We start from the raw sequence: 22,557 nt of genomic DNA on the forward strand, positions 1-22,557 counted from the left end.
CCTTCGGGCTGCCTATCAATTCTACAGGAAGCATGCATAGACCTAATAGACCAGGGTTTGGAAACCTCAGCACTTCAGCTGTTTTGGAAATGCAGGGCCTGTGAGGCATGACAAGACATTGAAACGCCACAGGCATGACAGGATTTGTAGGTTCAACACAGCTAGACTTCCGGGCTTGCCTACCCCTGTAAAAGACAGTCGAAAGGCCAACTGAAAAAGCACATAGCATGCTGCTACAACACTGCTGCTAATTGTAAGGAAGTGGCTTAGCATTGTAAACATGAAACAAAGTGTTGTTATTTCCAGGATCTCCAGGTAGGAAACTTTAAAATAGATTCACAAAAACACTGTATACATTGAGGCATGATGCTCAACATACTTAAAAATAGATTTAGGGTTTACCTACACTTTAATGTAAATCTTCAATGCACCAACTCTATTGACATTTTTCTTAAAGAAAAAGCAGAACTCCGGGGACATTTTTTATTAACCCTTGCAGTGGGCTGCAAGGGTTATTTGCTTGTTTTGTTCTAGGGAGGAAAATAAAGTTAGACTCACCCGATCCTTGGAAATGGCCAGCTGTCACAGCACTCCCTGAAGCCCGTCTCCTCCTCACTGTAGCGATGGTATGTCTCTCAGTGCCCTCATGTCATATACACTATAGAACAGTGGTTCTCACCCTCTGCAGTGGGTCGCGGCGTCATGTCTGCATAGACCGGCCCATCTGCATTAGAGAGAACTAGAGGGGGAATTTGTGGTTCAGCCTGTGGAACCTCATAATGTCAAACTGTCCCCTCTCTCCCGGCCTCCCCCGTGCTCTCCAATAAAGTGGTATGGCCCGGGGAGAGAGGGGACTATTTCCTCACTTTCGGGCCGGCGCATTAATATCAGGAGCCGCGGCGCCCGACAATTAAGTTATAGTTCCGGTCTGCACTGGAGCGTACAGCAGATATCAATCCGCCGCTGTATCTACTGTACTCTCCAGTCCAGATAGTTCAGTCGGCTGGACATGATGACTCACGGACCTTAGACCTCTGCACCGGAGGGGGAGAGAGGTTCCAGGGCCCAGTCTAACAGCAAACTGACTCTGATGATCAGATCAGTATAACTTTTTTATTTTCATACCTAGACAAATACGAGCACTTAGCCTATGTCTTCTGTGACAGCTGCCACAGGAAGCCTCCCCCGGCCTCCAGTGACAGCTGACAGCTGTCTCCTCCCACACCGCTCTCCTGATCTGTCACAGGAGGCTGAGCTTTCAGCAGTGTGGGGGTGGAGGCGGAGACAGCTGTCACAGGAGACCGAGCTCTTCTCCTGTGACAGCGAGTCAGGATGGAGTGCAGGTATAAGCAGTCCGTGATCAGGGATCGCTGAGTGTTTGTAAATAACTGGGGACAGAGTATGTTTACTGTGGCCCCAATTATGAATGAATGGGAAGTGATCCTGTTCATTCACGATTGTGGACATGGTAAACGTACTATCTCCACAAGCTATGAATGTACAGGAACGCTTAGTATAGATGATTCCTGTTAATTTATAACAGGGGCTGCAGAAAAAGAGATTGAGGACTCTGTGTTCGCAATCATTTTTCTATTTTAAAGGGAAATATCAGGGGGCCGGCTAATATTTCCCTGACGCCCCCAACAGTAAAAAAAAAAAATAGTTTGGATTTCCCCTTTCTTTCTTGGTGACCCCAATTGCCAGTACAAATGGCGGGGTGAATTTCACCAATCAAACTAAAAAACGCTTAGAAATATACTTTACGATGTTCTAATAAAAAGTAAAAAAGTGAATATACAGTATTTCTGCCTTTTCATGCCCACCAAGCCTGTTCCTGACGGTAGGCAAATGATTGGTAAAGACCCACTGACAAAAAGCGCTGCGATAACAGAAGACAAAAATAATCCATCATATTTGTTTTATTGCAATATATAAATCAGGAGAACACTGAGCTGAATCATTTCTTTGCTTTTCCCCCACACAGATGTTTTGAAAGAATATTTTATTAGTTAAAATAAACCACAAAACCCAATATGAACAAGACGTGCATCAAGAGGTGAGGCATGACCAGCTGTGTGTTATGTTGTGGAGTGGAAAATTTGAGGATAAGCAGCACTGTCACGTGAGTACGGCAGGTTTTGGCATTTCAAATAAACAATAAAATAAATCTATAAACATAGTTGGGGGAAAAATAAAAGTCAAGTAAATTGCACTGGTGTCCGTTCCAGGAAAATTCATATTTAGAGGAACTTAACTTTTAATGTGTTTGACTCTCCACTTCCCCACTAACTTCATTATGTATTATAAAAAGGCAAACTAACCACACTAAAACTGATTAAAGGGTACCTTTTTGGATCTTGGAAAGTAGTTTACAACTGTTTTCAATATTTTTCCATTTTTATCAGCTGCAAAACACAAAAAGTCTAAAAAATGAAGTTAAAACAATGTAAAGAAAGTTTTATGACAGTCAAAACCAAAAATGCCTTGTTCAGTGAAAGGCTGTCAAGATCACATACACTAATACATCCAAATACAGTAAACTCCCAGTTATCCGGCACCCATAGGGATTGGTAGGTGCCAGATAACTGTAGTTTCTGGTGGCTTGAGAGTTAAAAGTAACTCTTCAAATTGCAATAGCCAATAGAAGCCTAGCTATTGAAACTCTGCCCACTGAGCAGTGGCACTGACCTGAGAGAGAAAGTTCTCTCTCAGGTCCGCGCCTCTGCTCAGTGGATGGGTACAATAGCCAGCAAAAAAATTTTTAGCGTGCACCAAGCAACTGACAATTTTTTTGTGTGCATCAAGCCACTAGCTAAAAAAAAAAAAAATCAAGGATATGTTATGTCCTTGTTTTTTTTTTTCCCACCAGTTGCTTGAATGCCGGATATAGTGGAGTTTACTGTATATCTCCAAATTTAGAGACGACGGCTCATTATGCTAATAAGTATATTAGTACATTTTAACTTTCATGAGCTCAATCTTGACCAAGCATCATCGGTGGGGTTTTACAATAACCTCAAAACTCTGATCTATCAATAATTTAGCATTGGGGTCTAAACCAACATATAAAGTTCAATACAAATGAGGGAGTCTGCTCCCAACTGTGTTTCATGTCCACGGTGAGCAAAGCTATGCACTTTCAGAAAAAACAGCTAATCTTGGTCAGCTTGGGTTACATTGGACATGAAGTTAGCATGACCTATTTTGGATGTAGAAAACTATGAGAGCAACTATAGGCCCAGACATTTTGTGTATGATAGCTTGGATGGGGAATCAGTAGGGTGAAGCTACCATTTATGTCTGTGAAGGTTCTCATTCATCCAAGCCATGGTATATCTGTAAAAAATAAATCAAGGCAACTGGAGTCGCTGTATTCTTCAAGACATTTTGCTGTTCATCTAACTACCTTTCTCAATTCAGAATGGACTTGTACAAAAATTCTCTGGGAATAAATATGGTGAAGGTTGCTCCAATCCACATAATCTGTTAATCATAACCAGCATGGGTTCAGAGACCTCAGTAAGTAAGTAAGGTGTAGATGGCATTTGCATGATTGGAGCTAGCAAGTGTTATTAACTCGCCTGAAGGCTGGCTATGCTGTCTGGCAGGACTGTGTACATGGCAAGGATGGACAGGAAAACAAATGCATAGGCAGGTAAATGTATGTATGTATTTAGTAGTTTGTCTGACATTCAGATTTGATGTAATTTCAAAAGTAAATTTTAATTAGGGCTGCAACAACTAATCGACATAATCGATTATAATCGATTATTGAAAAAGACTTTTTAAATCTGCAGCTTTCACTAAAATAATACCTGGCAAGAGGATCAGGAAGCATGGCCTGCAGCACAGACGATAGCGCCCACCAGTTATCCTGATTGTTAAATCCTGTGCACATTCTCCTGCTGCTGTTTTCACCCTGTCTAGTCCCTCTACTTAGTACCCATCTTCTCATCCTCGGATTGCTGTATCTGTGCTCCCTCTGCCCCAGCTATTCCTCCTCAAAATCATACAGCAGGATCCCAAGATGTTGGCAAGGTGCGGCAGGAAAGCACAGCGTGATTAGGTGAGGCAGTAGTGCCTTTGGAGAGAACATGGCAGTTCTGCCTGATCCACAGCCCACATGAGTTTCTGATGAAGACTATAAGTGGACGCTATGAAGGCATGGTCACCATCAGAAAACCCACCCAAAATAAATGACATGCAGCTATCCCTGTAGTGCATGCATGTAGATAGGACGTGAGTGTAAAGAGGCTGCATGGGATCAGCAGCACTCAGATGTAACAAAGGATGAGAAAAAGGTCACAGCAACTATTTTATTTAAACAAAAGGCAGTTGTTTAGAATACACAGTGCTTTAGCAAACCAAATGTCATTGACTTAGGGTTTATGTCACTATTTTTACTGAAACATCACAACACTAAACCAGTTTACCTGACTCGGCTTTGTCACACCTGTTCTCACCTTGGCATGGTAGCTGAAGCTGAACTGCCAAAACTCTGGACTTCCCAAATGTAAAACTAGGGCTCTTGATTTCTCCTTTATATACACACCTGCAATCAGTTTCTGTTTTTTTGTCCTTAGATTTTACACAGGCATATCTACAACCATAAACATTTCAGATACAATCTACTCAGCGGTATCACATGGATGGTTATGTACAAAATTCTAGCACATCCTGGTGTAATATATTTGTACTGCATACACTACACCTGCATTTAGGGGTACCATACTGTTGGTTTACTGCTGCTGCCCTGTCAATGTTATCTTCATTGAGAGATGATTAGTTTAAAAAAAAGATACTTTGTCCACAATGGGGCCCCTATAATTCTAATACTTGAATTTAACTCGTTATAAATTAACTCGGTACAAATAAGACAATAAAAGTGACACTAAGCTCAGGAGTTTAACCTTAAAATGTATTCAAGTACCTTACCTTTTAATAGAATGTGTCTTATTTGTGTATCACTCGGCTGTAGATCCTCAAATCATCTCTGACTTGGTGCTGACATTGTCCTTCCTTCTGGAGGGTGGCTACTTTTATTCCCCATGGTCTCTGTGTGTGTTCTAAAGTAGCCACCGCTCCATGGTCACTCCCGTGATGGATTACAATCCTAATGCAAATGAGTAAACTAAACATGAGATTGTAATCCATCACGGAAGCGAGCTTGGAGTGGTTTCTGTTGCCTTGTTTGCATCCCTGTAGTAAGGCCTCTTTTCACAAGGACTATCCTATCAGGTCCACCTGTCAGTTTTTCAGGTGGACCTGATTAGAAGCCCGAAGTTAGAGTAGGGGCAGCCAGATCTAAACAGAGAATTGGCTGTCCATACACTAATGTGGCTTCAGTAATGTCAGTTTTTTCCTCCAACGCAAGATGGAGAACAAAACTGTATGGACAAGTGTGCATGGACCGTGTGAAAGTGGTCTAAGAAGGACGTTTCCAGATGTTTAATTTAAGCCGGGGAGATGGATGGTTGCCTGAAGGCCAGCATTGGGGGTTGGAAGATTCCTTTCAGGATTTCAGCATTTTCTCTGTTATGATGGATTGCAGTACTTTGATTATCTTTCCAATCCCTTCTAGTGCCATTTGATATGAGGTAGACTAGTGGTAAACAGTTATTTGTTTACTCTATTGTAGAAGATTTTTTCTTTGGTTTTTTTTTAAGGCAGCATTTATGCATGCACTGGAAGGATTCTGCTAGTACATTGATATGGTTATTTCTGTCCTCTGACTCATGCAGTGGTATCTAGTGGCCTGGCTGTGTATGGTGGCTCATTTGGTGTGTTAGGGGTGGAAACTGGAACTGTGGAGGCAGTTGCTTCAGTCAGTGGGTTTCCTGTATATTGAAGTATTCAGTTTGTCATCCCTAATGGATACTGTGGTGTCTAGGAAGTTCACATAGGTGCTTGAATAGTCCATTTTAGCTTGAATGAAGGGTGAATTGTATTAATCAATGAGTGAATAGTTTTTAGATTTTCTTCCCCTTCTGTCTATATGATGAAAATATCATCAATATAGCGATAGCATATATAAGGCTTTTGTTGGATGCTGTTAAGGAAATTGTCCAACAAAACCTCTGGGCAGCCACATCAATTCATTAAAACGTGTCACACACACAAAAGCAGCCTTCAATATTACTGGATGATGCAGCAGCACCACCAGTAATGTGATATACCTCATTCAATGCAACAAGTGCAATCCGGAATGTTACTGTGATGAAGCAGGACAGAAATTACAAAAAAAGAATATATCTACATAGACGCACCATAAAAGAACAAAAGGAAGATGATAACTGTACGCTGTGGAACATCACAACCAGGCCATTCTATGGAATACATGAATTGGTTCTTAAGGGGGCTTTTAAACATTTTGGTTTGACACAAGCGATAATGGACTCAATGTGGACCTGCTTTCTAAATCACTATTAAACAGTTTATATGACCATTCTTACCTCTGTGACTCTTCCTAGTCCCTGCCCCCCCATTCTCTGTATCTGACTTTCTTAAATCTATTACCGTTTTCAGGGATTGTTGAAGCGTTATGTTTCAGTACTGCTTGGACCAAGAAGTAGGGAACACTCCAAAAGCTTGTCCTGAAAATTAAACTGTTCGGGCAAATAAAAAAAAAGTATCACAGACAGTACTAAACTGTGTTGTCGCAAGTGTACCAATACTACTTCAGTGACCTCAAGTATACATATATATAAAACACACTTTGTGAAACAGCTTGATTTCATCTAGTGGCTAATGAGGATTAGAAATGACAGAGGCCTGCACTATTCTGTAATCTGAGCAGAGTCTCACAGCATTTCTTGAACTGTTTGTGTTGGCTGGGTCTTCATGCTCACATCTGTTTGTAACATGTCCTAGTTCTGCAAAACCCGAGCATAATCATATAATCATGTGCAGAACTATATTTTTACGTCACGCAATGGACAGAAATCTATTTTGGTTTACTTTGCATGTTGACGACTCTAGAGAACGGCAGATATACTGATTCGCATTATTCTTGTATATCTTTTAAGGAGCTGTTCTTGCTGAGCAATGCAATGGTATTAAAGTATCAGTACGGTATATGTTATTATTCTTGGTTAGATATATATTACTGTTTTGCTCCCTAGAGAATTTAAACAAGTACTAGATTCAAAATTATATTAGCTTCAGAGTGACTAGAGAACATTAAAAGTATGCCTACCAAATTTCACAGTAGTTCCTATGCAAATTATGAATTTCTGAAAGTATATATTTGAATAAATGAAGACACACTTCTTCACTCCTACATTTTAATGTTATATTGTGTGTTTACTGAAAAAGGGATGCCTGCTCTAGCCCGTAACCTGGAATTCTGTGTATTATGGTGTCCATGTTCCAGTGAGGAGCTTGGATTAATTGTTTTTATTAGGGCTGCAACTAACAACTATTTTCATAATCGATTAGTTGGGTGATTATTTTTTCGATTAATCGATCAATCAGGTTAAAAAAAAAATTAAATTTTTTAATTAGATATTTAATATTATTATTTAGTTAATTATTAAATTAATTAACTATTATTAGTTATGTAATAATTATTAAATATTATGATTTATTTAATTAAATATTTAATACATTTTATGGATATATCATATTCATTCTTTCTGCATAGCTCTCATCCCTGGCATATGTCACCAAAAGAACTTGTGAAGAAAGGAAAACATTGCCAAGCGGACTTCTCTCCTGGACTCCTCTCACCAGACGCTTTTGTATGGGGAATCCGATTGGCTGCATGCTTGATTCCACATCCTGATGTGGCGGATTCATACGTGTGAGCCAGTTGGATAGAAATTAAAAATGTTTATCTCGCCACGCTCAGCTCTTGCCTAGCTGAGCGTGGGGGAGGATATTGCTAGACACTGCTCGCAAAGCTCCGTTCACTGCCACCTTCCTTTGCTGCGCGGAGCTCTGTGTGCAGTGTGTCACGGCCTTCTCAGGTTTTAGGGCTGCTTCACACCATCTCAAGCGCTTTCTGGCATGGTTAGTGGCTGGAATGCACTGGATTGCATAGTGGAAGCCTCCTTGCGTTCTGTAGCGAAAGGGGACATGCTGGTGTCATACAAGTCAATGACACCACTGACGCACACCCCCATCCGCAGTGCGATTGCCTGCACCAGAACGCTTTGCACAGCAATGCCTGCGTTCTGGTCTAGTGTGATTGCAAAAAATAGTGAATGGCACCGCCATGCCCCCTCCTGCCCCAGAATGTAGGGTGGCTTCCACTATGAGATCCAGTGTAAGCCAGCCACTAACAGTGTCGGAACACAGTGGAGATGGTGTGATCCGGGCCGAAATGTGTTTGCTGCCTGACCAGCATATACACCCCCCAAATCTTTGGCCCGGGGCAGCTGCAACGATATGCCACTGACTCCAATTACTGCACACAAATACACATGGTACACAAGCAACACATAACACACACAACACATAATACACACGCATTACACATACAAATCATAATACATGCACATTACACATAGTACATGCTACTTTCACTGGTAGTATGTACTATGTATGTACTTCAGCCTATCCACAGTCCATTAAGAGCAGCCAGGGGAGGAGGAGGCTGTGACATGGAGGAGGCCGCGAGTCCCGAACGGGAACAGTCCGCACTCACTGGCACTCCGAGTGACGCTGTGAGGAGGAGGATTGTGAGGTATGGTGGAGGCCTGGGTCCCGAACAGGAACAGTCAGCACTCACTGGGATTCGGGTGACTCCAGGAGGAGGGGGAAGCAAAGGCATGGGGGGGCCGCGGGCAGTGCCCGAACAGTCAGTCCACCCTGGTTCGGGGATAATTGCATGCGAGTGAGTGAGTCAGTGAGAGAGAGTGTGAGGAGTTGCAGGCAGCCCAACTAATCGAGCGACCAACTAATCGATAATGAAAATCGTTGACAACGATTTTCATTGTCCATTATTATCGACTTTATCGATAAGTTGTTTCAGCCCTAATTTTTATCAGACTATAACTATATGTCTTTAACAGGAGAACTTCTGCACACAGATTGTCCTAAACCACCAACTTGATAAGCTATTAACTTTAGCAATGAAGATGAACAGTTTTCCCTCATGTAGGACTACCAACAGGCCAGCAATAACTGTCCTTTGGTTTCCCTTACACACAACTGACCTGAGTCTCACAATGTTTGATTTTTACATACAGTATTCAAAGTTCATCACAAAGGCATAACAATAAAATAGTACAACACTTGTGCTCAACATGAATTAAGAGATCGAAATCCTCCTGACAGTAAATAGCATATTAAAGCACCATAGTGGCTGTAAGTTCCAATTCTGATTAAAAGTATATATTCTCTTTTACTATATGTACAGTAAATGGATTATTCCCTTTTCTCAGAGACAAGCTTATGGAGATATGGCTGTGTTAGGTAACTGTTGCTGTGTTGTCATAAACCAACAAATTCAAAATCCACTTCTAATAGATTACAGGAAAAGATTGTTCCTTCGCTTTATATCTGTCCATTTAGAACCCACTAATCTCAGATAAGTGGACAAAAATTTGTGGCAGTGGTTGGATTCTTTTTACAGGATCAATATAATCACTGTTGGTTCTTGTAGTTATAAAATCATTTAGATTGATCATACAATACTCAATTCTACACTCTTTATTTTATATTAAAAAGGAGAAGACACCAGCATGAAAATAATCCCTCTCATTTCCACTTGAGGTTTTTGTAATAATATTCTGTGTGATGAATATGAAGCTTATTGTGGCTGAACACCACATGGGACAGTTTTGCGGTTCTATTTTTCATAGTCCGTGCTGACACTCTAAGTAATTTTAGACATGTTTATGGATTATAATTGGTCGTAATAGCAAGAACACGTTGACATAGTTTACAGAGTGCAACCTGAATTCTCGAGGAGGTTAAAAGCTTTTTAAGGACACTGATCAATGTGTTTAAACACACGTTTTCCGTTGCTTAAAACATATTACCAAGTATATTATTTTCACACTTTCACAGAAGTGTTAAATTGCTGAAGCTAAAGAACATGACATGTGTTACTCTTAAAAAACAATAATCCAGAAAACATTCTATTAAAAATGCCTGCCTCTTACAGGACTATGGAAGTCAGTAGCAGGAAGAAGACATAAACAAATTCCTAAGTATACCTTTCTAGCAGATTTGACATTGCTAGACAGCTTAATTAAATAACCAGAAGTTATTATATCACCTTATGTTAATACAGACTGTTAAAATATCCATTGTGACAATGTTACTTTTTGCTTGCACTGGTGTGTACGGAGTACAGATATTAAACCTGCACCGGCGGAGGGGAAGGAGTGTTCATCCAAACATAAGAACAGCAGGTGAGATGGGGGCCAGATTGGTGGGGGTAATTAAATTTTTCAAAATTCACCTGGGAGAGTGGAAAAACCCTTTAACGGTTTTACTACAAAAGTAATTCTAAATCCGTACAGCCAATCTTGTAATTTATACACACTGTCCAAACATTACAAGCAGACAGGCGACACATGCAGTTCCAGGCTACACAACCCATCTTCCTGGTACAGCAATTCAGCTTCTTATGGCACCTCCAGCCTTCCTATTAGGCAATAAATCATCACTGCTGTCCCGTGAGCAGGGAGCTAACCTAGGAAGCAGTAAAGATGACTCAGGATGCAGCAACAAGGAAGTAGCAGTGATCTGGATGCAGAGGTGTGTGTATTCCATAATTTCAAATCCTTTTGTAGGTAAAACAATAAAACAGATTTGTATTTTACAATTCGACTTTAAAAACACACATTCAGAAATACATTTTTTAAATAAGAACATCCGATTCAGCAAAAGCCTCATTCTGACTATTGTCTGCAGCGATAAACCCTCTGATTTCTTATTAGTTACTGCTGAATTTAAATAATATCAATTTTTATATTAAGACAGTCTGCTCTTCAGTACCGTTATCTTGATTCACAACTAACAGATAAGCATTACAAATACACCAAGAACACAACAAAAAACTGTTATATAATAAAAGAGTGTACTGGATTTAGGGCTACGTATGATTCAGAGATTGAGGACACAAATTATCCCTCTATAATAAAAGGTTTCTCAGACAGGAACTGGAATTTATTGGCTGAGGATTAACCCTTTTGCTGCCAGAGTGTTTCTTGCACATGTTATAACCCACATTTTTGCCTGAAAACTACCCCCCAGAATTATATATTTCCTCAAAGCAGACACCCTAAAATGGCAGCAGTAGCAAATTTTTATGTCGCATCATATTAGCGCAACACTTTATCAAACCCAAAATTTCAGTAGAAATTACACTTATGTTAATTTTAGTAAAATATAACAGTTATGCTTGTGCTGAGTAAATAGATGCCCAAAAGCCTAGCTCAAAAATTGTGTGCGCCTGTGAAACAGCAAACAATTACGGTACCCCAAATTTTCCATAGGCGACGCTTTAAAAGCCTGCACAGATCAACAGTTTACAGTTACTGTTAATATACTGGCCCCAGTATTATTGCTCTCACTCTGGTGCACGCGGCGATACCCAACATGTGTGACTCAATTGTTGTTTTCTTTCGTAGGCGCACCCAACGCATGTTTGTGTTAGTATTACTATTAGGTCCTAATGACACCTTTACACTTTAATGAAGCTGATTAAAGCACAGATTGTAGCCAGGGAATGACAGCTCAGAAACCAGAAGTGATGCAATCAGTGGTGCTTCTGGCTTCATCCAGCAGGGAGGAGATCAGCGAACAGACATTCACTGGTCTCTCTTCCTGCTACCAGATGACACCCACAATGCTGTTTCTGGGCCCACAGGAGGGCCAACTGAGACTGAGAAGCATGGCAGGGGTGTCGGGTGGGGTACTCTGTTTACCGGTTCTTGGAATTGCTTCCAGTGCAAAGCTGACAGTCTGCTTTACACTGCCCACTGTCTGCTGTCAATTAGCATGGGGGGACCTGATAGAGAACTTTCTGCTTCAGGCCCCTCCTCTGCTGATTGACAGCAGTAAGTGGGCAGATGCAATAGCCAGCCTGCTTTTGGCTATTGCAATTTGAAATATCCAAAAGCAGGCTGGCTATGGCTCCCAGAATTAAAATACAAAAAAAAAGTTTACAAAAATTAAATAAAAAAAAAGACAAAAATTTTTTTAAAAAAGTAAAGAAAAAGTTAAATAAAAATAAACAATGCAAACAAATAATAAAAAATAAAGTTTATAAAATAAAATTAAAAATTGAAAAAAAACGTTTTTTGCTGTGTTATTTTAAATAAAAATTTTTTTAAATTATATTATAATATTCTGAACAACAGGAAAAGAGCAGTGACCCTTCCCTATGCTATCCAAAACTAAAAAATTTTTTTTTTGGCTGGAGTTAAACTTAAAATATGTACCTGTTCCGACTTACATACAAATTCAACTTAAGTACAAACCTAATGTCCCTATCTTGTATGTAACCCGGGGACTGCCTATATATACAACAAACTTGACATTACACTTTTGCAGGTGGCCCACCATCGAGTGAGGTACTACATGGAGGAGCCCCATTCAAATAGGTGATTTCCTTTTAATTTACAAATAATCAGATATGACAATATGCAAATCAGATGGCTTGCCCATCATTTGGAACAGTTGAAGCCTAATATAAGGCTAGCACTGGCTTAACACTCACCATTCCACCAGTGCACTCCCGACAGTCTTGTAGACATGACAAATTCTCCCATGTGCTATAGGCCTTAAGACCAGCGACAAGTGCTTGTAAAGGGCGATTATTTACCAGGTCTCTGTTGTGATAAACATCTTCATCGAGCATTTCTCCTGCAAACCTATGAAATAAAACAATAGTTATATCAATGGTTCTTACAAAGGGCCTATCAACTATGACCATGATCCAGATCTCCCTTGCCTAATGACTCGCATATTCAACCCCAAACTTTTAGGGTTTTCTTTAAATGACACAATGGAAAGCAATGGTGGGGACTCCTGTAGGCCAGTAATGCTGTCCCTGAACAAAATACTGTATGTGTTATACATTTATGTTACATACATTATATATACATATTTACTTGTGATGAAACTTACACCATTGCTGCTGACATATATTTTGCTATTGTTGCTGATATATCTCAGAAACAATCACCTTTTTTCAGACACTGCATTACTGCTGACAAATTCAAAACTACCTTTACTAAAATTCTGAGAAAACACTGTGCTTTGCCCATTGAAGACAATGGAAAAGGTGTGCCTTAATCCCATCATCCCTACCACTGTGTTAAGTGCCAGGAGCCAAGGCAAAAATACCTGCTATGTGGATATGGAGAAGCATATAACTCACTCCATGTGACAGTGCTGGGCCAATCTGTGCAGTCATACAGGGAGTCCATAGAACCTGTTTAAACTATGATTGTAGTGACCTTTGGGTGGCCAAAAACTTCCCCTTTGTACCCAGTGGCTAAATGGAAAGGTGGGGGATCCTTGACTGTCCTCCTATACTACAAAGGTGGATTTGAGATGATGTTCTTACTGCATTGTCATTTTTTTAGACTAATGGCCCTCTTTTGCATTCCTGGGCGTGTTTATACCCCATTGATTTACTAGCGGCTACGTCCAATTTTCCAACCTGTATACTGCCTGTGAATGGTGGCTAGCTCCCACGTATTGGACTTTGTAGCTTTGTAAACGGTATAATGTATGTATATAATGTACCATTTACCCTGGGTTATGTTGACCCGGTTGTTGTGTATGTTGATTGTATTGTATAGTTTTATACTGTGTTTATGACACTGAAAAACCTCAATAAAAAGTTTCTTTAAAAAAAGAAAAGTGAACTGGTTTTGTCCTGGATGAGCAAAAACACAAATTTGCTAAAAAACTTCCATCGCCTATACTAATTTACAATTGTTATTTACTATATTTGAGTGTGGCATGTTTAAAGCAGATAACACATCTTTAAAAAGAGATTACAATGAATGCAAGTATGTGATGTCCAATTTTATAATATGGCAGAACCCCAAACGGGTAAGCTGTCTTCATAATTACTGTTCTAAACATTAGTACAACAACCAATATTTGTCCCATCCTGTATACAATTTTTGGCTGGAGTTTTACTTTAAAGCGGAACTCCAGTATACATTTTTATGCATACTTACATTGATCCAGCTTGTCCCAAAGTAAATATGCATATGTCATACCTGATCGTCTACTGGGGATCCTGTTTTAAAGATGTAGTCTGCGATATGTTTAGTACACTTTGGAAATAAACAACTCTATTGTATGTCTTTTCGTCACCATGGCTGCCGGATATCGATTAGGTATCTGTGTACTTGGGTTGCATGGTTATGTTAAGATATTTCTAAGCTCCGTATTTGTTCCGCCTCCCAACCTCTGATGAAATCACGCATTGACATAACGTACGCAGGGTGGCATGAAGGAACGGAGCATCTCAGCATGTATTACCAGCAGCGATTACTGTGTGGGAAAAGCTTCCGTGATTAGTTGTTTCTGGCATATCAATTATTTTATTATTGGGAGTATATTTTTAATAAATGCATTTTTAACAGTTAGCAGTGTGCACTATGGTTCTATCTGTATCTTGATGCATGAGTCTTCTTGGAGAATTGTAGCGTGGATATCCGTAACAGCATAATGGCAGATCTATCTGACTTTGCCCGTGAAGGGAAAACGCTATATTATAAGGTCTGATGATTGAGGTGAGCGGCCCCTTTTGCTTTGAGCGGATTGGTGAACGGCAATAAGTAGAAGGTTGGCTTGGTATTGATTTACACATTTTAAAGAGTGGGGTGTGAAAGACCACCTGGAAAGATGTGGATTTAATTGTCACATTGTTCAAAGTGGGAAATGGAAAAGGACTTTTTCAAATGCACTTTTAAATGCACTTTTTTTTAAGTGTCTGTTGACACAATATAAATCATTTTATGCAAGTATAACACTTTATTGAAATGTGAATATATTTTTTAGATTACGATTATATTATATAGAATTATATTTTCACTTGGATCACACATTTATTTTGGCACTGTAAGTAGTTGATTGGAAAGTTTATTTTTATTAGTTACTTAGATTATCACATACTACCATTAATTTGGAGATAAGAGAAGAAAGTGCGACACATTTACCTAATCGACTACTGGGCATACTGTTAAGCACTGTTGTAGCCAGAGCTACTACAGTGCTGGCCACGATCTCCTGGGTCATGTATGGTGCTGTATTTTTATCAATGGATACAAGGCATCTCTGATAGGACGAGAGTTGGGTGACTTCACAATCCACCCCTCGTTCAATCAGAGAACGCATTGTATTCATTAGTAAAAAAAACAGTACCATGCAGGATAAAATTGTATTTGTTGATAAAATACTAGGTGTTCTATGAATGGCCATTGTGCTGAGTAAGCAGGCCGAGGGGAAACTACTTAGCACAGCGCAGTACCAGGATGTGGAAGATTGCGACCAGCACTGTAGTAGCTCCGGCTACTACAGTGCTTTACAGGATCCCCAGCGACTGATCAGGTATGGCATATGCATACCTACAGTGGGTCAAGCTGGACCAGTGTAAATATGCATAATAATTTATACTGGAGTTAAGCTTTAAAATGTTTGTCATGTAGATACTGTGTATCACTGTATACCTCTCAAGCTGTCTACAAAAGCTGTAACGAATTAACACATTATCAATCACCAACTAATATTTTTACTTTGTATTATCATACATTTCCATGGTTTCTGTTATGTTGTAAAATCAAAACCGCATTGACGCTTTCCAGGCTGAGATGCTTAACACATTGCTTACCCTGCATATCCGTAAACTCTGCTAAAGCCCGTCCATTTCAAAATTATATTCCTGTCAAGCATGTTAATACACGGGAAATGCCATGGATTTTATGGAGATTAGCCCTAATGCAACAAAGCTGTTTAAACTATTCAAATTGACCATTCCTACTTGAAATATAATTGTTATTAGTGATGTGGTGATTGCCATGAATGGAATTAGTTTTTTTTTGTGCGAAACAATGCCTCTAGTTCAGCCGGTAAGAGACAGGACATTTTGGAGGGGATATCTCACCACTGGAATCCCAAAGATATACAGACAAGCATGTTATTGAACTTGTCCGCTACCACGGAAAACTGGGAAATCAGTTTTCAGTGCAACTGGCCTTTAAAGGAAACCTTTCCTGAGAAAGATATGGAGGCTGCCATTGCTAGGTCTCCTTCTGTAAATGCCAATTACATGGCTGTCATGTTTATGCTTGCTTCAGAGCTTTGGGTTCTTTTCCTGGAACAATTATGCAGATAAGGATGTCTGACTTTACTCCAACGTTACAGATATGCATACTTGTTCCAGGTCAGTAACTCAAATCTTACTGAACCCATTTAGTCAGTGCATAAGCCCGACAACAAGCATCTACAGAAGGGGATTATCAGTGACAGCCTTAATGTATCTCTTAGGAAAGGAAAAAGGAGACCACACAGTCAGGGTCAGAACCGCCGGATACCTTACACCGGCGCCCGCAACTTCCCCACAAGGTCACCACTGCCGCCCCGAGGCGCTCTGCCGCCCCGAGGCCGGGCCTCGGTGGCCTTGTGGGAAATCCGGGCCTGCACACAGTGCTACCAAACACAGTGATCTGTCTCTACGTCTCATGTAAAGTGCATGTGAAAGAAACAACTTTTCTTTTTTAGTTTAAGATAGCATAGGAAGGGTTAAATCTTCTGCTGCATTTTTATCGCTGTGTCACCCGCTAGGAAAATGAACCCCTTTTTTCTCGCTGACCATTGTCCCTGGGAAAGTGAGGGGAAATCCAACATATTAGAGCTCCTGCTCTGGTGAGGAGAAAAAATGGGGACAAATGTGCTGGTTAAAACAGCCTAAGAAAGAAATAACCCTCATAGTGGGAAGATTTCCTCATACTTCCTGTTGCATGTCCAGGACAGGAGGTTAGGGGAAATCTCCCCAGCGGGGAGGTGGAAAAAGAAAATGACCTGATAGAGGCAAAAATTGTTTGGACTATACATACACCTTAAGTAAACCTCTACTTAGGGAAACACCAAGACTACCATTGCTGACCTTCTGAAAATGCTAATTCCCTGGCTGCCTCTTGCTTCAGCTCTTTAACACTGTCTTCACACAAGTATGCAGATAAGAAAAGTCAAAGTAAAGCTCCAAATTCCCATACTTGATCTAGGTCAATGACTGAAAGTACTGAAGACACTGTATTAGAATGACAACCAGACAACTAATATTATTTAAAGGGGAAATGAGCAAAAGTAGCCCCCATACTTCCTCAGTAAAGGAAACTACTTTTCAGGTTTAGACAGTTTTGTACATGTGTACATGTGTAAACTGAATGTTGAAGTTTTATGATTTGGCAGACAATATAAACATAAGAACTGCACAAAGCACTAAACTGGCTCTTTAACACTGCAATTTTAGAAAACTCCTTTCTTTGGAAAAAAAAGCTATTCATTGATGAGATTCCATTGCATTTAACAATCATAATCATGATGAAGGAATAAAAAATACTGAATGTGGTCCACATGTCATAACTGCGTGGCTACCGACCCAGTTTGCATCAGTCCCCGATACTCCTTTGACCTCTTCACAACTTCCGCCGGCACCTGCCTCCCGAGCCACCACACGAACCACCGCTCTGCCTCCCGAGCCTACTGACAGGAAGCCGACATCACACAGCGCTTCAGACATACAGTGCCGTGACCACAGCGGCTCAGCCTGGCCAGCTGAGTCCGTGCAAGAGTCTGTTGTCACTCCGTTCGCAGCGCTCGGCGACAGAGGCAGATCCCTCACCAGATTACTGGACCCTCCAGGGCTGTATTCACCTAGACACCAAACCGGACGTCTTCCCGCAGATGACTTCTTAAATGTGAGTCCTCCGGTACATTTCAACACAGTTGTAGCGCTTTCAATACATTCTTTATTCTGTTGTACCACAGGGCTCCTCTCTCTGTTTTAATAGAGCTCGCACACTGTACCCTCCACCCTTAGATCAAAACAAACACCAGTTTGTACCTCTTGGCAGTGCGCTTGATTTTGTCGTTTACATTTTGTTTCAAACACCTTTCAGAGGTTGGTCATAGCTGCACCCTTGTGGTCAAACTTTTTGAGTCATGTCATACGCCCACAAAAAGAAAATACTTAAATCCATTTTTTTCGAGAACAATCATTTGCCAAACTTAGCCACACTTCCCGGTCCAAGTACACATCCAATCAGATGCACCTCCCCCCCCACCTATCATTCCCCACCACATTCTCCCACCTTTGAGTTAAACATGCGTAAACAGTTTTTTAAATTACAAACCCTTGTCGATCTCGAGAGCCAACAATGGTGGGACATAGCATTTCTAGAAAAATACATCGAGTTGGGCATCACTCCCAGAGGGCTGAGGATCCTGAAAAGTTGTGATTTTCTAGATTCGGACCTTAATTCCAACTGGCAACTCCTGGCAGAATTTTGCACCAAAAAATGGATAGAGGTCATCATTACCCAAAGAAAACGTAAATTGGATCACATTTCAAATGAAGCTTCAAATCTACGTCAAAACATTCAAAATTTATTTGGGACGTCTTGCCTGTTCAGCCCATGGATGTCCATCTTAAGACAAAAAACTTGCACACATGAAAACAACATCATCAGGTCTAAATCTAAGAAACTGTTAAGGGACATCCGTGATTATAATCTGAACAGAGTTTTCTGCTGGAAGCAGTCCCACTCCAGCCTCCCCACACACCCACCCAAACCAGTTTCTCTCCTATCCTTACACCCTCAACCCACCGTTAGAATAAAGGGGCTCATATGGGATGAGAACACTTACAGTTACATTCCTCAGTCACACCACTCCTCCACACTGAAGGCCCGAATACCACAGGAAAATGAGACACTTCCATCCACTTCGGCTTCCTACACTAGAGCCCTAATCAGCACAGGGTTCCACACAACTCAATCAGATTCTCAGGCGACTGAGGCACCTTTAGCCCCAACAGATGTCCCCAGCACGTCTTCTATCTCCCACAATGAGACTCTTGACAACTCATTGATTCATTTTTTAGCCCTAGGCCCCACACCACATCCCCCAAAAACAAAAAGAAAAAAAACGAGAAGAGGAATCAGAGGAGGTAAACACCGCCAAAATCGCAAAAAAAGAACCAATTCTACAGGCGAGCCCTCCACTATAAAAATCTTCAATCTCTCCGAACACCAGCTAGGTTGTAGTGAACTATCCCTTCTCAAAAAAGGACTCAAGTTTGCCCCAGATATCACTCCAGACTCGTTCACCCTTTTTAAAGATCTTAATAGGTTCATTAGACTCCTGACCCTAAAGAGGCATTATAGTAACATGAAATCTCTCCCTGCACCAGTCACCAACACCGAGAACATGGCCCCCAACTACGAGACCCTATTTGACACTCTCGATGAACAAGATGGGGACACCCTAAAAACTTTATATGAATTGGTTGACCTCAATTCGACCTTTTCAATGGATCTCGAGTCCTGGTTCACCCCTGACATCATCCACACCCCTCTGAGACCCAAATCTTCATTTTTTCCGGTACAGTCTAAAGGACCTTTTATAGACACATTTTAGTAGTCTATGCCGACTTACAAACAGTCTGTAAAAACGCTAAACACCGTCCCAACCTGACGTTCTTAGAAAACAAAGCACTTACAGATCTAACTTCAAATAAGAACATTGTCATCAAACAAGCCGACAAGGGAGGGGGGATTGTGATCCAAGACCGTTTAGTATACATCACTGAAGCCTTGAGACTACTCGCGGACACCACCACCTACATATCCTTACTTTCAGACCCACTAGCAGCGTCCTCTAAAGAACTCGACAATCTCATCACTACAGCATTAAATATGGCCATCATTAACAAAAAAGAAAAAACTTTCCTGAACCCAAAACTGTAGCGCTCTCAATACATTCTTTATTATGTCATAACTGTGGGATTATGTACAGATACAGCATGCCCTTCTCTGACTACCATTGACTTTAAAGCATGGCAAGCTTTAAAGAAGTATTCTGATTTCCTGCTTAATGTTCAGCAAATTTGCATTTTAGCTGCAAAATCCCCCAAAATATATAAATATGTTATATTAAGAAACATTAGTAGTTTCTCATTTTTAAAGACACCTTACTGACTAGAACGGTACTAACTGACTGCCGCAGTGCAAATGTGATACCAATATTCAAAAAATGATCATGATGTATATCAGGAAACTACAGAGCAGTCAGCCTACCATCAATAGTATGTAAAGTATTTGAGGGACTCTATTCAGAAATTTGTCTGCACGGACCTGTTATCGTTCTATGAGAAAGTTAAAAATACGGTATACTGGAGTTGAAGAAAGTGTACGTACATGGATAGGAAACTGGTTGCACGGACGGGTTCAGACAGTAGTGATAAATGACTCTAAGGGGGTTATTCACTAAGCTGCCGAAGTCAGCAGAGTGAATAACTGTCCCGAGGTGAAGGGAGCCGAACGCCGTACATCGACTGGCTTCGGCTCCGTTCGTTAAGCCGGACAGGTCGGCTGAGCCGAAGTGAAGAACACGTTCGCCTCAGCTGATCCAACATCTGGATTGGCTGAGGTGAGTGTACGGCAGTTTATTCGGTTTGGTTATTCTGCTCGCTACCTAGGTAGCGAGCAGAATAAAAAAAATGTAAACAAAAGAAAAAAAACAGTGTGGGGTCCCCCTACAAAACCATACCAGACCCTTTAGGCCTGGTAGGAAAATTAGAAAAAGAATGTGCGTTAGGTTCCCCCAACACCCCACTTATTTTTTCCCATTTTTGGGTGGTGGGGTTCCCCCTTAAAAATCATACCAGACCTTAACCTCCTTGGCGGTATTCCCGAGTGTGGCTCGGAATTCATTTGAATTACCAAAAGCGGTAACCCCGAGCCACACTCGGGATTACACAGCGCCACACTTACCTTGTCCACGACCCCCTCTGTGTCCCTGGCCGAAGCCGGCATCCGTCTTCCGGGTTCTGTCCCTTGCGAGCATACGTGTAGCAGGGAGGGCGGAACCGGCGGCAAATTTAAACGTAAAAAAATAGACAAAAATGGAGAAAAAAAAAATCAGACCGCCAGGGAGGTTAAGGGTCTGGTATGACTTTTGGGGGGAACCTCAAGCACTTTTTTTTTTTTTTTAACTGTCCCGCCTAACATTCCTACCAGACCTAAATGGTCTGGTATGAATCGGGAAGGGGACCCCACACCATTTTTTTTTGTTCTCCCCGCTTCGGCTTTGTCTTCGGCAGACCATTCTCCCCACTTCGGGTGCGTCTTCGGATCAGCCGACCGAACGGATATGCTTCAGGTCGGCTAAGTGCTTTGGCTGACTCACTGTGCACTTGGTCACACACCATATTGCTTATTTCTGCACAACGCCTCTTGGACAGGCCTTATGGCTAGTCCGGGGCAATATTTTTGCACTCCGGCCCCTAAGGCCTGTCAGCGTGGTGCACTGGCACTTTAGATTTATTTATGCACTCTATGCACGTTTGGCTCTTTTTATTTTTAAATTGACCCACAGATGCTGAAGGTGCAGGTTTCTTCGGGGCCTATTCCTGACGCTGGGAGGAGATTCTGTGCCTCCTACGGGGTTCTCTGTCTCCTCCCATCCAGGAGGTGGGTCTCTCTTCGGGAGAGCCCACCTGCCTAGTACTGTGAGGGACCTGTTGCGGCAGGTCCCTGAAGGAAATGGGTCCACCGGCCTTCGGGTTGGTGGACCAACAGTCTCAACCCCTGTCAGGAGCCTTGCGCCCCGGGGGGTCGGGAAAGTAGGTCCCTTCTTACGAAGGACCTTGCACCCTTGTGCACGTTTTTGTGTGCTGTGATTTCACGGTTCACTTTTTTTGTTCACAGGGGGAAGTTTGATGCACGTCCACGGGCTTCGAAAAAAAAAAAAGTGCTTTGGCTGCTGTACAGGCTATTGCGAGCAGCCGGAACAAGCCAAAGGTTCGGCTATATCCTTCAGATCTTTACTGAATAACCGCTTAAATGTTTAAAGTTGTGAGTGGTGTGCCCCAGGGTTCTGTCTCGGGACCAATGCTGTTTTAATTAAAACCTCAATATCATTCATTTTCAACAATTTAAAGTGTTTGATGATACCAAATTATGCAGGGAAATAAAGTTTGCACAGGATGTATGTTGTAGCAACATTACAGGAAGACCTTGGTAAAATAGGGAGTTGGACCACTAAGGTAGTGGTCCAACAGGTCGGACAGGTCGGCTAAGCCGAAGTGAAGAACACGTTCGCCTCAGCTGATCCAACATCTGGATTGGCTGAGGCGAGTGTACGGCAGTTTATTCGGTTTGGTTATTCTGCTCGCTACATAGGTAGCGAGCAGAATAAAAAAAATTTAAACAAAAGAAAAAAAACAGTGTGGGGTCCCCTTACTAAACCATACCAGAGCCTTTAGGCCTGGTAGGAAAATTAGAAAAAGAAAGTGCGTTAGGTTCCCCCAGCACCCAACTTATTTTTTTCCATTTTTGGGTGGTGGGGTTAACA

At 41.3% G+C, this 22,557-nt stretch overlaps 1 protein-coding gene across 1 annotated transcript in view; it reads right to left on the reverse strand.

The window, feature by feature from the left end:
* The window catches only part of ACOXL (acyl-CoA oxidase-like), a 273,176-nt gene that overhangs the window by 137,490 nt on the left and 113,129 nt on the right, over window positions 1-22,557 (reverse strand). Inside the window, exon 12 of the mRNA XM_018573020.1 lies at window positions 12,677-12,830. Within this exon, the coding sequence (XP_018428522.1) occupies window positions 12,677-12,830 (154 nt within the window). The remainder of the gene's footprint in view (window positions 1-12,676; window positions 12,831-22,557) is intronic.

The sequence above is a fragment of the Nanorana parkeri genome, unplaced genomic scaffold, assembly GCF_000935625.1.
Source record: "Nanorana parkeri isolate BGI_ZX_2015 unplaced genomic scaffold, ASM93562v1 scaffold46, whole genome shotgun sequence".
NCBI classification, from domain to species: domain Eukaryota; kingdom Metazoa; phylum Chordata; class Amphibia; order Anura; family Dicroglossidae; genus Nanorana; species Nanorana parkeri.